Genomic DNA, 17,308 nt, shown 5'->3' on the forward strand with positions numbered 1-17,308 from the left:
CCTGATTATTTATAAACAATTGTGAGCATTTTTATTCCACATCACATTTAATAACTACTCAGCTTTGTGGTCATAGGAGGTGGCAGACCCCAACATTACTGGGTGCGATGGCTGATTTTTTTAAAAACAAAATTCTAAATGTTTGTGGGATGTAAGAAGTAGTAGTTGCTACATTTCTCAAGTGTCCTAATCCCCCTAGAACTTGTCCTAGCCAACAGCCTTGACCCTGAAATCAGTCAACTCCATTATATCTGAATGTGGTTTGTTTTTTGTGCCAGGAGAACTTCATTCATGCCAAATAAAGATTATAGGAAACCGGGCAGTGTGCTTACCAGTTCTGTCAGCTTCCCTGGCAATATCCAGATGGCTTAGTTTTCTGAGTCCTGCTTTATTCTTCAAGAACGTGCTTCACCCTCTTGCCCTCCCACTCCCACCAATGAACCATCATCTGTGCCCCTGCCTAAGTCTCACCTTCTCCTTTATCTTAATCCCATGTGTCTGTGACTGGGACCTGAGACTCCAGCCATTCTTGCTTCTCTCCCTCACATCATCACTCTCCCCTCTCTACAGGATTATTCACACGAAACTACCAGTATTCACACGAAACTCTCTTACTTCTCTTATGTTAAAAAAAAAAAAATTACCCCATGTCCCTCTCCAGGTACCACCTGTATTGTTCTGCTTTGAAAGAGCTGTCACTCCCCCCTGCCTGTGTTCTCTTTCTGAAAGTTCCTCCCCTTATTTTAAATCCACTGCTGTGTGGCTTTTCCTTAGGAGTCAACCTTGCCTTAATGTGTGAGTGTGACTAAAGCTGTAATTTTTATGCTAGTACAAAAGTTGTTACCGTAGTGAAATCGACGTAAGAAGTCTACCTTATCTTCCAAATTACACGCAGACCTGAGAAGCCAGGCTCATGTTCTGGAGGCAGGAATGCGTGGAGGCTGCTGATGAAGACTGGTAAATCGCAAAGTCCAGCTTTTGTTCTTCTGTTTTCTATTATCTGTACAAGAAGCAAAAGCTAATGGCACAGGAAAGGCAAAGCCCTGACTTTAAGCCTCCAACCTTCTCTGTGATGGTCCCTCATCTAAAAAGCGCTGCCTTTACCACTTATTTGTAATGTGGCTTTATAACATACATGTAATTTCCCTTCTAAATGACTATTTGTATCCCCAGAATTGGTTGCCGGCGTTCCAAGAGGAGCACAGAATTTTGGATATGTGAGTACTGAGAATGCATTGTAGGTTATTTTCTTGTATACGTGCTTCACAATTTCTGGTGCGGTTGTGTCCTGATAAACCCATCGTAAGTTCAAAATATTGTTAAGTCAATCTGCATTGAATATACCTAATTTTCTGAACATCACAGCTTAGCCTCGCCTACCTCGATCATGCTCGGAACACTTACATCAGCCTATAGTTAGGCAAAATAATCTAATACAAAGCCTATTTTATAATGAAGTGTTGAATGTCTCAAGTACAAGTATCATACTGCATATCACTAGCCTGGGAAAAGATCAAAATTCAAAGTCCAGTTCCCACTGAACACAAATGCTTTCACATCTTCATGAAATGGAACCATTGAAAGTCGGGGGCCATCTATCTATGCTGAGAGATGTTTTCTTTCTTGCAACTTTTAAGTCTCTTTCCATTTCCTTCACTAAGGACGTCCTTCTACTGATTCATACTCTTTGCTTACTATAAAGGAAGGAAAGCACATGAGGCTAGATTTGTTCTGATCTGTCTACAGGACCAGCTACATAACCAGTAGGGCCTAGGCAACATCTAAGCCCTGGATGCATGAAGCTGGCCCCACTCACAGGCATAATTTAGAAATAATTATGGACGATGCCGTTGTTATGATTAACGCTGTAATAGGTTTCATGTGGTAGAAATAAAATCCACTGTTATTTCACTAGTGTATTAGTTTTATAAGGCTACCATAACAAATACCCATAAACTGGGGGGCTTAAAACAATGAAAATTTATTCACTCACCATTCTGGAGGCCAGAAGTCTGGCATCAAGTTGTGGGCAGGCTCACGCTCCGTCCACGTTTGTGGGGGAGGATCCTACTGGGCCCTCCCGGCTTCTGATGGCTCCTGGTGTTGCTTGGCCTGTGGCAGCAACACTCTAGCCTCTGCCTCCATCCTCATGTGGCCTTCCGCCTTCTTCCTCTAGTCTCTGCTCCATCCTCATGTGGACTTCCCCCTTCTTCCTCTGTATCCAGATGCCCCCCTCTTTTTTCTGTAAGACACTGTCCTTTGGTTCATTGGATTGAGAGACAACCCTTCATGATTTCATCTTGAGATCCTTACCTCATTTCATCTGCCAAGATCCTATTTCCATAGAAGGTCATATTCTGAGGTTCTGGGTATACATGAATTTGAGGAGGATACTAGTAAAATCTTTTACCACTAGTTACCCATGAACTTAGGAAAATAACTAGACTTTATGAAAAGAAAAACTTATACAGGTTTATCATTTTTAAAAGGATCTAGGAAACACAATGGTTGACCGAGTAGACTTAAAAGGAATGTTTTACTATGTGGATAGCATTTTAAAATATCCTTTTTCTTGTGAAGAGCCATAGTTATCAATTTCTCATGAGAGCATGAGAACAGAAATGGATTTGGACAAAAATCCTGATTAAATAAACTAAATTAACCATCAAGTTAATTGTTGTCCACATTCTTGATTTCAGCTTTTATTTCCCCACCTGAAATTAATAAGCATGAATTGTGTCTAAATGTATCCCAGACTTAACTATAAACAAATGGTTCCATAAGCTTTTTTTTTTTTTTATGTCATTCTTTTGGGGTTTTGTTTTTGTTTTATGTCTCTAACCAAAATTTTGATACGATTTAAGTTGTAATCTTTAAAAAGTATCTCCATTTCTCTGTCAAATGATGCGACCTATCTCATTTCTATGATTTCAGGTTTCAATCATTAACTCTACAGATATGACCTTTATTCAGAATTTCACTGGTGAACAGGTATGGACATTTTAATAGCAAACAATTAATATTGCTCTGTAATAATAGTACACCATAATATTTGTATCATTTATTAATTAATTCAATAAATATTTAGTAAGTACCTACTATGTGCTGGACACTGTCCTAGGTACTAGATGGGGGGTGCAGTAGGCTATCAGACAGAAAAAGCCAAGTTCTCAGGCAGCTGTGAGGTGGCAGAGGTGAGGGAGGGAAGAACAGGTCATTAAAATTAGTGACAGGAAATAAAGAAGGTAAAACAGCAATAATGTAGGAGGATGGTGGCAAGGAAGCTCTTAGATGGGGTGGTCGGCCAGGCCTCATCTCAGCAGAGATGGGAATGACAGGAGAAACCAACTTGTGCTGTTTTTCCAGAATGTTCCAGGTCAAGGGAACAGGAACCATCTGCGTGTGTCTGAGTAACAGAGTGAAGGTCGCCATGTCATGAGGGACATAGTTGTTTAGGATGGTGGTGGCAAGGGCTAGTCACTCAATCCTAGCCGGACCAGGGGTTTTGTTCTAAGTGCAGTGGGGAGCACTTTTGTGTGGGCGTGAACCTTTCAATAGTCTAGAAATCCATGAAGGTTTTAGTCTAAGAAATAAGAAGGGACCTGCTACAGACAGAGCCTGGGCATGGACAGTTGACAGAGCAGATGTCCAGTTCCCACTTTAACAGTCATGAACTATGTGAGACCATAGGAAAACCATTTGACCTCTTTAAGCCCCATTCGCAGAACAAGACTAAAATGTCTACCTCCCATGCTGCCTTGAGAATGAAATAAACCAAGGCTTGAAGATTTCGAAGATTCCCTCACATTCAACGCCCTGAAAAATGTTAATTCCCTTTCACCCCATTTCCTGCCTCCCTTCCTTTAGATTAAAAAAAAAAAAAAAACCCACCAAATTCCCAGGTGGCATTAAATCTACAGTTTGACACACATGTGAATATGTGAGCTCACAGTGATCACACACCACTGATTACTTATTCCAGTAATATGAACATTAGTAGTCTCCATGTTTAAATACAGGATAAATTTAAAATCAATGAATTCCATGTCTTTGGAATAGAGAAAAGAGGAGGGATAGTAACTGAGTTATTGCAGGCCACTTGTGAACTCTTGCATTCATCATCTCTGCAAAGAGTATTTGGCACCTGGTGCCTACTTTGGCCCACGCAGTGGTCAGGAGGTCCAGACAGAAGAGTAATCCAAAGTCTGGTGGACTGCATTTTGATTAAATTAGTAAGTAAGGGGAGGCTGATATCAGATGGCACAGCATGGAAACAAAACTGCCAGATCTGAAAAGATTATAAATCCTAAAAACACAAAATAAGAAGCAGAAATTTCAGAGATGAAATGTGGGGAGACTGTGAGCCACTACTTCTATTCCTGGAAAAGATTTAGGAGCTTTTGTTGATTATGAGCAGCGTATAGTGATAAATGGATGCTGAGATGTGGGTTCCCTCCATATTAAAATGGCTTTTATGCTTCAGTAATATAAGGAGCCCAACTAAGAACATGTAAATCCTACCTGATCTTCTCCCATCAATGCATTCTCGGTATCGTCTGTTCTTTCATACCGTATGTGTGTGGTATCACCAAGAAAGAGGGGCTGGATGGGGAACCAGGTGAAAATGTTTTCATCTGAGCCCTCCTATACAAGTGGGATTAAATTTTTTTCTGTAAGATTTAAGATTGCAGAACCAGGTGGGAGTAAGAACTAGAAGTTATGGCAGGGCCCAATTTAGCAAAGAGTGTTCTAATATTTGTGTTTGTAAATTGAATGGGCTGATTGTTGAATATCTCCAGAGGATATCCACGCAGATGTCCAAGTTATTATGGGGAAGATTATTCATTGTGCCAGGGGTTAGACTAAAAGACTCAAAGACTCTTTCTACATCCAAGAGTCTAGGAATTTAAATGCAAAATAAATGTACCACCATGATATAAATCTTTCAGGAATAATGGAGAGGTAACTATAAAAATGACTGCTAAACATGAAATATGTCTTGGTTTCCTTTTGCAGATGGCATCTTATTTTGGGTACACTGTCATAGTATCAGATGTTAACAATGATGGGTAAGTTTAAAAGACCTCCCTCCCCCACTGTATAGTATTTTCATCCACAAAGATGTTATATTTTTCATTCATGAAATGTATCCTTACATACTTTCTCAAGATAGAGGCTCTCTTGTTTTAACTTTTTTTGGTTCAGGACAAAAGGCTTCTTCTATTAAAGAATTCTCTGTCATCCTAGTTTATGCCTTTCCTGAGACTTTCTACATCTGCCACTTGTAGAAGACTATTTTATTTTTATTTTTAATTTTATAAAGTTAATAGTTGGCCACTCATAGCCATGGAGAACATTCCTCTGTTTTCTTTTTTTCCTCCTAGAATTTCCCCCTTACCATGTGCTGCATTCATTAAACATTCCATATAAATGGATTCTTTTACCCTGACATTGCCTTAACCAACATACTAGTAATACCCATGGTGAAGCTGAAATAAATATGTTATTTTTCAGAGTATTGTAGTAAGTTCCAGTTGAGCTTGGACCAAACAGCATGGTGGATTATGGTTGTGTTTAAGTCATTACTTCAGAAAAAAATTTAATTAAATACCCCTTTGATTCACTAAACCACCTGACAGGTAAATTACTAAATCATTAAATAAGAAAACCATTAAGTTGAAATGTACTGATTATTCATCCAACAAATATTAGTACCTCCTCTGTCCCAGGCTTTGTTCTTGGTGTCCAGAATACAGAGGTGAATGAAAATAGGTTTCTGCTCGCAGAAAGCAACATTTTCACAGAAAGCAAATATCTGAAGAATCCTTACTATGTTCCAGGATCTCGGTTAACCACTTAGATACATCTTTGGTAGATACTTTCTGTGACTTCCATATACATATATATTCCATAAATGTACATTATATATTTTATTGTGACATATGTGCCTTTTGGAAAATTTATTTGTATTACCTGTTCATTGAACATACATTTCTTGTGCTTCTCCTTGGCACTAGCAAGCTCTGTTCTAGGTCCTGAAATATATAGCAGATAAATCCGTAACTTTGTGAAGATTATACTAGAGTTGGGAAAGTGGGAGCAATAAACAAAAATTAAGTAAATTAAGTAAAGAGTATGTTAGATGGTGATTAGCACAATGGAGGGAAAAAAACAAACAAACAAAAGAAGGGCCAAAGGCAATCAAGATGTCCTTCAGTGGGTGAATGGATAAATAAACCCTGGTGCACCCAGACAATGGAATATTACTAGTTGCTAAAAAGAAATGAGCACTTAGAATACTATTCATCCATAAAGAAAGATGGAGACTTCACTTCTTCTGTATTTATCTGGAAAGATTTGGAGACTATCCTCCTAAGTAAAGTATCACAAGAATGGAAAATTAAGCATACAATGCTAACATGAAACCAATAGATGAATAACCACCCACCCACATGAGAGAAAAACACAATTCAATTCAAAGAAGGGGAGAGGGAATGGGGCTGGGAGACTGGAAAGTTCCCACCTAACGGGCACAATGTAAGGGTGCATGGTGCACCTCCAGAGTGAAGGGCTCAACTACAATTTGGACTTTACCTAACAAACGCAAACAGTGTAAGCTAATCTCATGTGCCCTTGTATTAATCTGACATTTAAATAAATGAGCCATCAAGTCATGAAAAGATAGGGAGGAACCTTAAATGCATATTACGAAGGGAAAGAAGCCAATCTGAAAAGTCTAGGTACTATATGAATCCAATTATAGAAGGAACATTCTGGAAAAAGCAAAACAATGGGAACAATTAAACAACAGTGAGAGAGAGAGATGAAGAGGTGTTGTACAGAGCATTTTTAGGGCAGCAACCCTACTCCATAAGAGGCTGTCATGTGGATGTGCGTCATTATACATTTGTTAAAACCCACAGAACGGACAACACCAAGTGTGAACTGGATATACTAAACTGTGGATTCTGACAAATAATGGTGCATAAGTGGAGGTTTATTAGGACAATGTACCACTCCAGTGGGGGATGTGATGGTGGGGGAGGGGTGGCAGGGAGTAACATGGGAACTCTGTACTTTCTGCTCAGATTTGCTTGGAATCTAATACTGCTCTAAAAACAATAATAAAGTATGATAATTAAAATTTCAAAAATAAGAGAAGGAGGATAGGGGATATTTGGAGAGATGCAAGTTTAAATTGGATAGGCCAAAAGGCCTTGGGGATGAGATGATAGCTGAGGAATGACCTAAGAAGGGAAGGAACAGCCAGGATGACTCCTGGGAGCGGAGGGTTCCTGGAAACAAACAAAGGGTGCCAACTCCCTGAGGTGGGAGCTTCTGGCATATTCCAGGATCAGCCAAGACACGTAAAGAGTTAATATTGGGAAGCCAGATCCCCCAGGGGTGCAGGCCACTGCATTTACGCTGACTGTAGCTTGCACTTCCACAGAGGCTCCACCAGGGGCTCCATTGAGTCTGTTTCCCAGACAGGGGACCGGCATCTGTGAGGCGCACAGGTTCAGGGAAGGCGGGGCCTGCTCAAACTTCCTTATCAGGTGCTCTGTCTACCTGGTCTAGAGAGAGTGAGGCCTTCTGGGAGCCTATTGTCATGTGCCAGGTCAGACAGGACAGAGGCTTGGACTAGCAATAGCCGTTGTGGGAAAGAGCAGTAGTTAGTTGCACTTGGGGTATATTTTGAAGTCACAATTGAATGCCAGTCTTATTCTGAAGGCAATTAATTTAAAATCCAATTGCCTTGATCTTCAGCTGTCTGCATTGTGAAAAGAAAGTGACCATTCCGACTGCCATTCAGGATCTCCAATTTAGGCAGACTATATCTAAGCCTTTTAGTAATTTAGAAAGAAAATAGCCTAAGAAGAACTTGAAGCTAAAGCATGGCATGCCCTCCTGATTAAGTAGTCTATTTAGTGAAAATAAAAAAACCCACTGTGGCCTCTTAGATAAGCATAGGCACATTTCTCTCCACAGATAGTCACACAACAAGCACAAGGGCCTTTGCCCCTTGCCACCCATATTCTCTGTGCATGTGTGTGTCCATTAGGCCACTCCTACTTAAAACCCTATGACTTTTCAAAGGTTTCACAATACATCCTGGGGCCACTCTCTCCTTGCTAGAAACACGCATAAAGTCTTGTGACAATGTTTATAGTACTTTTTTTTTTTTTTGCAATGTTAACAAAGAAAAAACTTGTGAGAAAAAGATCTCATTGGTTTCTTGCTGACCAAAACAACATGGTAGTAACAAACACAGGAATTTTCACCTGATAATTTTTTCTTTCTTGATGTTCTTAAAACTTGCGATATACACTATTTCTTTTTCCTGAGGTGGTATTTTCTGAATTCTTTAGACTGCATTGAAGAATATGTCCATTAACTTAACGTCAATATTCACAAAGGCAAAATGCCTGCTAATTCTCAATCTGTATATAATTTTCTATTTTTTTTTTTTAGACAGAGCCTCAAGCTGTCCCCCTGGGTAGAGTGCCGTGGCATTACAGCTCACAGCAACCTCCAACTCCTGGGCTCAAGCGAGTCTCCTGCCTCCGCCTCCCAAGTAGCTGGGACCACAGGCGCCCGCCACAATGCCTGGCTATTTTTTGGTTGCAGCCATCATTGTTATTTGGAGGGCTCAGGCTGGTTGCAGCCGTCACTGTTGTTTGGCGGGTCCGGGCTGGGGATTCGAACCCACCACCTTAGGTGTACGTGGCTGGCGCCTTAGCCGGTTGAGCTATAGGCGCCGAGCCTAATTTTCTATTTTTAATTACTCAGATGCTATGTAAATTCAAGGTCGTATTGTAAATAAGCATGCTCTAGAAGCAATTGAGATTGTTCCCAGACAAAGGCATACAACTCAAGTGAAGTCTGAGATTACGATAATCACAATATGTGAGGTCTGACAATTAAGTTTGCAAACTTGCCACTATGGACATAAACTGGCAGCACTGTACAAACAACTCAGTAAGGTTTTATTACCTTGGTGTATCAGTGTCTCACAGCTGTGTTCATATTGACATGTGGTATCTTGCTGAATGGCATTTATTATTGTTGCTGTGTGTTCTTGTGTGTTGTTGCAAGAATGTCAGTGCTTAATTTAGAGACAAGAACAAACATTCTTAAATTTCTTGTTAAAGTTGGCAGAAGTGGAAGTAAAATCAGGGACATGTTAGTGTAAGTTAATGGGGATAATGCCAGGAAGAAAATGGTGATATACAAATGGATTAAACATTTTTACTGAGAGAGAAAGTGTCACTGATGAAGTGAGGACAGAGTGGCCAATCATAAGCAGACTCACAACAATATTGTGAAAATTTGTCAACTCGTGTGTCAAAATTGTCAGCTGACTGTGAGAAACATGGCAGACCAAATGATTATTGATAGAGAAACAGGAAAATCTTAATTGAAAATCTTGGCCAACAACTCTTGGGGTCTTGTCTTACAACAATGCACCAGCTTACACAGCGTTGTCTACAAGGGACTTTTTAGCCAGTAAACAAATAACTGTATTGGAACTTTCTCCCTACTCACCTGCTCTGGCCCCCTGATGACTTTTTCTTTACCCAGAGGTAAAGGAAATCTTGAAAGGAAGACATGTTGATGACATTCAAGACATCAAGAGTGATATGATGAAAGCTTTGACAGCCATTCCAGAAAAAGAGTTCCAAAATTGCTTTGAGGGGTAGACTAGGAGCTGGCATCACTGCATAGCTTCCCAGGGGGAGGACGTCGAAAGTGATTGTAGCACTTTTTCTAGGATGAGTTCACAACCTTAATTGTCAAACCTCTTATATATAATATATTTATAAGGTTAAGAGAATCACTTGGCTAGATAACTGTTCATGGTTCAGAAGTGAGGACTCTAACATACCTTTATGGGATTGAACCAGACTTTCTCCAAATCAGGAGATAATCATCATTGTGAATGAGGCTATCCGATGAACATTCTTTGAAAACACGTATCTTCTGTATCTGCTATACCACAAAGCAAGGTCCCTACAAAAGCTTCAAAATCCCAACATCAGGGGCAAAAAGATAATGACAATAAGTAAAGTGATCAAATAAATAAAATGGTGGAAATTTTTCCCATATTTTTCAAGAAAAAAAATCTCCCAGTATTATGAGCAGACTGCAAAAGTTTAGAACAAACAATTGTGTGTGTGCTGGCTGGTGGCTGATATTGTGAAGCCTTTGACAGGGTAAGATATATAAACAAGCTAGTGAGATTTATCTCCAGTTTGGTTATCATCAGACAGCCAGTACTACAGATTCTGTCCACGTAAACTTTGTTAGGATTTTCTGGACAAACTTGTTAACAACAAATGGAGAAGGGATTTTTCAGCCTAAGCAAACAAATCTGCTGCTTTTGAGCCCTATAATAATTTTACTATTTCAGAAAGTCACAGAATTACTATTTAATTCATTGGACATTTTCTACACTCCAATTGTTTCTACCCATTGCCTGGCCAAAGGGGCTAAATTTAAATAGATTCTTCACGGTTAGTTAACTTGAGGGCCATTTAGAGAAAAAATATTTTTGAAAGTTGGCAGTTTGGGGTGATGATGATTTTATGCTAGATTTGTTTAATGTCATTAAGATTGAATTAGGAAATCTAGAAAATTAAAACATTAAAGGCGTTGTAAATTGATTTCTGTGATATAATTGATAAGTTATATTAATGTTTGTCCACCATAACACAAGTATGTTGGTTAGATATCTACAGTCTACTAAAGGGCATTCTTTTAATAACTACATTCTGAATATTAGCCATGGGCAGGAACATGCAATGTGTGCCACTGGGGAAAAAGGGAAGAGAAAAGTTTACATGTTCAATCAATATATAGCTTAGTCCATTTTCTGTTGCTGCAAGTGACAACCTGAGACTAATTTATAAAGAAAGAAAATTGTCTCTTACAGTTCTGGAGGCTGGGAAGTCCAAGACTGAAGGGCTACATCTGGTGAGGGCCTTCTCGCTGGTGGGGGTTCTCTGCAGAGTCCAGAGGTGGCACAAAGCATCAGGTGGTGAGGGGGCAAGACTGTGCCAGCTGTAGTCTCTGTTCCCCTTCTTATAAAGCCACCAGTCCCGTCATAGAGGGGAGGTCCCACCTGATGACTTTATCTGTCTGTCAACCTACAAATTTAGAGATTAACTTTCCAACGCATGAAATTTGGGGAACACATTCAAAGCACAGCAACACCTTCATACCTTTTGGCTGTAGAAAACTTGAATTCAGATTCTTCATGTTGCATATTCTTACTGATGGGTTTTCTCACCTTTCTCACTATATTTATGCTTTGCTTTTCTTTCAATGCGCTGTGTGGACAACCTGTGAAGGGAGAGAGATTGAGCCTTGCATTGTATTCGATTATCAGAGTGGATTTAGACATGAAAAAAGAGACAAAAATAAATCTGCGTGAATGCGACACAGAGATTTAAAGAAAACTGGGCTTAAACATTTGACATTTCAAATAAAATGAAGTTTAATGTGTACACTGTACTTCGATGAAATGCCTTTCTGTAGGGCAGCACCTGCAGCTCAGTGGGTAGGGCGCCAGCCACATGCATGAGGGCTACTGGGTTCAAATCCAGCCCCAGCCTGCAAAAAAAACCAAAAAAATAGCCGGGTGTTGTAACAGTGCCTGTAGTCCCAGATTCTTGGGAGGCTGAGGCAAGAGAATTGCTTAAGCCCAGGAGTTGGAGGTTGCTGTGAGCTATGACGCCACAGTGCTCTACCAAAGGCAACAAAGTGAGACTCTGTCTAGATAAAAAACAAACAAACAAAACAAAATGCCTTTCTGTAATAACTTAAATATCTTCCAAGCTATTGTTTTATCTATTGCTACTATTCTAGAAGTAGCTCTAGGACCCAGACAAAGAAAATGGTTTTTAAACATTATTCTCCATCACCAGATTGGATTAAAATAGGTGTGTTTATTCTGTTTATATACATAAACATATATTCTCTTACAATGGTGTCGAGTCTATTATACACAACTACTTACCAGGAGGGCAGGGAAATATACCTTTACTAATAAATATTTTAAAACTTTCAATTTGATTGGATATATTCCAGAGAGGATTTGACAAGTTTTGAAATAGGTTCATGACACGCAGAGCCCAGTGCAATAGTTTCTCAACCTATTTTTTCTTTTTTGCCTGTGGTCCATAATAAGAAATATATTTGACATTGTGATTCAGTGCACACACATACACCCAGAATATTCACCCTTATCATATATGATGCAGTCTATTTTCTATTGTATTTTGGTTAATTTAAAAAATGTTGGTCAACACCCATTAAGTTGATTTCACAATCTACTAATGGGTTGCAAGTCAAGATTTTAAAACACCAGCATAAACAATAACTTATACTGTGACTCTTACATGGAATGACCAGGACAAAATAATATTTACACCGAATGCCATCTATTCTGCAAGGCACACTGAACCAATTGAAGCAAGACAGTTAATGTCTCTCGACTCTATGAAAACATAATTGTAAATTAAGAACAAATGCCTCTGTCTCTTTCTGGCATTTAGATCATTTTAGGAGACTTACACTGAAGTGTCTAGGGAAATGTATTTCTAAGCAAAGAAACCAGTGCTGTCCTATTGCTTTTGGAACCCAAAGACCTAACCACAAGGATAGGTCTAATCACTTTTTATTTCTAGAACTCGTGTTGGCAGTGAGAAATGCATTGAGCCGACTGTCAGCCTGTGCACGTTCAGACCCTCCAGGACCAGTTAGACCCCTTGTCCCTTCTCTACAGAACAGGAAAGTGGCCCTGCTGTATCTCTGCAATAGAGAACCAGTGACTGCAGATATTTCACTCTGAGGCTACCAGGCAGCCACACGTTACAAGTGGGTATTTAACAAATGCCTCTTCATAACGACAGTAATATCAAAAAAAAAAAGGTAACCAGGGCTCCTCCAAGTTAATCTAGGGGGTGGAAGAGCCCAATTCCTGCTCTCCCCTCAGCTTGGAGCACAGCAATATGACAATGAGACCTTTTTTTTTCTCTTAAGTACATGTATTTGCAATGTTTTAAAGAAAACATTGTATCTGGATTTAGCAATCTGCCTTCTATTTTGTCGTTTGAGACCAAAATGATAACCATTTCTCAGCCTGGTCTATGCCCAGTACCTCGCTCCTTGTTCAAGTTTGGTCAGAAATGGCTTAAGGTCCTGGTATGTTTTGTCAGCTGCTGATTTTCTAGAAGCAGCTCCAGACTCTCCCAGGGTTACTCTTCGCTTTGTTTCTGTTTTCTCCAAGATAGGAGGGGAGAAGGCAAGCGTATTTTGCTTTTGAAAGAGGAATTCTTCCTGTTTGCATTGTTATAATGTAAAAATGCTCTGTATCCCTTTTAAAAAACTAGCACAGTGCCTTCCTAACAACCTACCATTAATCAAGTGCTACTGTGTGACATGGGCGGAGGAGAGGGAGTAGGAGAGATGGAGGGAGAAAGAGAGAATGTAAGTGATGTATCCGGCGAAGCCGCCTATTTCTATATTCACCACATTTTAAAGCAGGAGCGTAACTTCTTCAATATGACACATCCAGTTACTGGAAGAGATTTTAAATCTAGATCAGTATGATACCCAAACTCTTGCTTTACCCATATTATCTGGACTCCACTTACTTTTCCAGATATCTTTTATATTTTATTAATAGACTTTATTTCTTAGAACAGTTTTAGGTTTACAGAAAAATTGAGCAGGCAGTACAGAGCGTTTCCGTAGACCCCCCTCCCCTCTGCTTTCAGTTAGCCCTATTAGCGTCTCCTAGTGGGCAGTCCATGTATTACAATTGCTGAGCCCACACTGACCTATTCAGAAAGGTATATAGTTTACATTAGAAGTCGTTCTGTGTGCAGTGTCATGGTAAGGGCCATGCCAGATGCGTAATGTCATATTTCAACACCGTACAGAATAGTTTCTCTGCCCTAAAAACCCCCTGGCTTCCCCTCTTCATCCCTTTCTCCTCCCCCTTCACCCCTGCCAGCCACTGGATCTTTTTATGGTCTCTAATTTTGCCTTTTCCTGAATGTCTTATAGTTGGAATTATACAGTCCATAGCCTTTTCAGGTTGGCATCTGCCACTTAACAATATGCATTTAAGATTCTTCTGTGTCTCATTGTGGCTTGATAACTCATTTCTTTAAATTGCTAAATAATATTCCATTGTATGAATATTACACAGTTTGTTTATCCACTCACCTATGGAGAGTATTTTGGTGGTTTCCAAGTTTGGGCAAACAAGTTATAAACATTTGCACGTAGAGTTTTGTATGGCTATGTGTTTTAAACACCACTGGGTAACTTCCAAGGAGCGCAATTGTGGGATCCTGTGGTAAGCCCATGTTTGGCTTTGCAAGAAACTGCTGGCCTGTCTTCTAAAGCAGCTGTATCATTTTGCATCCTCCCCAGCAATGAATGAGAGTTCTTGTTGCCCTACATCCTTGCCAACATTTGGTGCTGTCAGCACCTTGGATTTTAGCCATTCTAAGAGATTTATAGTGGTATAATGATGTTTTAATTTGCAATGGCTACTGACATATTGAGCATCTTTTCAAATGCTTGTTTGCCATCTGTATCTTTTTCAAAGAGGTGTCTATGGAGATTTTTGTCTATTTTTTAATTGAGTTGTTTGTTTTCTTATTTTTCTCATTGCGTATTACATGTTCACAGATTACTGACATCAACAACATAGACTAGTATATGATATGTGGTAATGATGTATGTTATTGTTAGATATGGCTTCATATTGGTGAGCTTTAAGAATTCCAGTTAATTTTCTGGTCAGATGTATTAGAATCCTTATACCAAGTACATAGAGACCACTCGCTTTACCCTGACTCCACTCAGTTTGCCCTGTTGTGACTCAGTTTGCCTTGGGTCACAATGTTGCCCTCTGGAAAACCTACTTCTAGATTCACCTGTCAAGATTCCACCCAGGTCCAAGGCTACCTGCCCCATGGAGCCTTCCTCAATTCCCTCCAAGTACCGAGCCTCTCCTCTGTCTGGGATCCCCAAGTCTCTCCCCTGTCTGGGGACCCCAAGTGTTAATGTGGAACTCCATATTATATTTCCCAGTCTTCCTTATTTATAATTATATAAGTAGCAATTATATAACAATTATATAAGTAGTAATTATATTTAATATTACTTGTAAATTGATCAGGGGCATAATTGATTTAAGCCACTTGTTATAGTACCTTAAATATAGTGGGTACACCCAAAATCTACTGACTCAGACTGAGAAATAGACAGTAGGTAAATACCACAGGGAAGGCAAGAAGTTAGAGAGAAGGTGAAACAAAGTCATGTCCAGAGAGTCTCGCAGACCACTGAGATCTTAAAGTCTCATGCTGTCAATAACTGGTCCCACCTCATCACTGCCTTTTGATATTAATGATATTCAAAGACATGTGTGCAAGACTCATGATAGAGAATCTAGTAATCTTATTAATAAATTTATGATATTTATACATATCTGATTTATTACATATTATATATTACATAATTGTATATTATCAATATGGTGTTAATATATTTTATATATTTAAATATAATACATTATATGCTACTCATGTATTAACGATACACCATCAGTTTTATTATTCATTGTATATTGTTTTAGAATATAAATTATTAATTTTATAGATATTCCATATGTAAATATATTATTAATATGGACTGATATATTAATATATATTAGTGATACACATGACTAAATCATATTAGTGACAACAATATTTTAGTAGTTAGTTTACTTGGCAAACTCCAGAGTACAACCTAATCTACGGAGGCATAAAGGTCAAATACAAGTTTGTCTTTCCTCCTCAGGTCACCCCTCAAATGTTTGCACCTGCCGGGAGGGAGTGTCTGCAGACACACTTTTGTAGAGGTCATGAGTAAAGGTCAAATTATGTATTTTGGTTGCTGTGACTTTTCTTAAGAATTTAAAAAGAAAAATCATACATACATATGTTTTTAAAAACTTCAGACAACTTAGAAGGCTCATGGCACAGTTACCTCCTTTATTCCTCATCCTGCCCATCTGGCTCTGTGAAGGAAACACCTTTAACCCCTTTTGGTTTTTATTCAGCTGGTGATTATGTCTTTCATAATTTGCTTGGGTGTCTGTTTCTTGAATTTTTTTAACCTTAAGAATTATTACTTTTCTGCCATAATCTGCCTACTCAATCTAGATTATACATTTTCGTTTGACATGAAAATTTGTTCTCTAACTTTGTCGTCAACCCTACACACCTCTCTGGCCTGGGTTTTTATTTTTATCAAGATAACAAAAGGAAAGGGAAGGGCAAAGTTGATTTTCAACTTGATTACTGGACTAAAAATGCCTTATTTAAATGTATGGTTATAGACTTTGTAGTCAAACTCTAAACTCTTTACAGAAAAACCTATTTAGGCCTTTCTTGCTATGTTTTCCTTGTGTAACTACAGTTTCTGAGAGTTGACTGTAAAGCTGGAAAGGGTGAGATATCTATGGTTTTCTTAAAACAGTTGTTTTTAACATGGCTAAAAAGTTCAGCGTGGTACTTGAACAACTCTTATTTTCTTAAAGTGTTCCGTTCTGTAGACATAACAAGGCAGTGAAAGATGTGTGATGCTTGTAATATGTCTCCCAGAAAAGGAAAAATACCAAAGGAAATGTACTAGTCTAATTAATTACAAATACACCCAAATGACTCTCAAATCTTTGTTCCCTGCAGAATGGATGACATACTGGTTGGAGCACCTCTCTTTATGGACCGTGAATTTGAGAGTAACCCTCGGGAAGTAGGGCAAATCTACCTTTATTTGCAAGCGAGCGCTCTCGTCTTCAGAAACCCCCAGGTCCTCACTGGCTCTGAGATTTTTGGGAGATTCGGTAGCTCCCTGGCGCACTTAGGGGACCTGAACCAAGATGGATATAATGGTAATTGAAACCAATATGGGGACATCATGAATGTGTCATAATCTCATGTTACTGTCACACAAAGGAAACAATGGATATTTTATAATATTTACCGGGGGGCGTGTGGGCATAGTTCTCATTACTGATTTTCCATCAACTATCGAAAATCTCAAGGCAACTTCAAGTTCATATATATTGACTAATATAAATGTTATAAATGGTATGTGGAAATTTTCTCATATTGGATACAAGCTGTCCTACAACCACTCTCCATGTGGCAGCAGTTATTTTTAAATTGATATTTAAATCTGGTGACTTACAAAGAAGTAGAGAATCTTTTCTATTAAGAAAGTCAAGAGGCTCGGCGCC

General features: G+C 39.0%; 1 protein-coding gene across 1 annotated transcript in view; it reads left to right on the forward strand.

Annotated features, from left to right (window-relative positions):
• ITGA8 (integrin subunit alpha 8) overlaps positions 1-17,308 on the forward strand; it is a 167,754-nt gene that overhangs the window by 47,623 nt on the left and 102,823 nt on the right. Inside the window, exons 9-12 of the mRNA XM_003786791.2 lie at positions 1,174-1,217; positions 2,935-2,991; positions 5,017-5,069; positions 16,755-16,960. Of these exons, the coding sequence (XP_003786839.1) occupies positions 1,174-1,217; positions 2,935-2,991; positions 5,017-5,069; positions 16,755-16,960 (360 nt within the window). The remainder of the gene's footprint in view (positions 1-1,173; positions 1,218-2,934; positions 2,992-5,016; positions 5,070-16,754; positions 16,961-17,308) is intronic.

The sequence above is a fragment of the Otolemur garnettii genome, unplaced genomic scaffold (assembly GCF_000181295.1).
Source record: "Otolemur garnettii isolate 467f Iridium unplaced genomic scaffold, OtoGar3 scaffold00019, whole genome shotgun sequence".
NCBI classification, from domain to species: domain Eukaryota; kingdom Metazoa; phylum Chordata; class Mammalia; order Primates; family Galagidae; genus Otolemur; species Otolemur garnettii.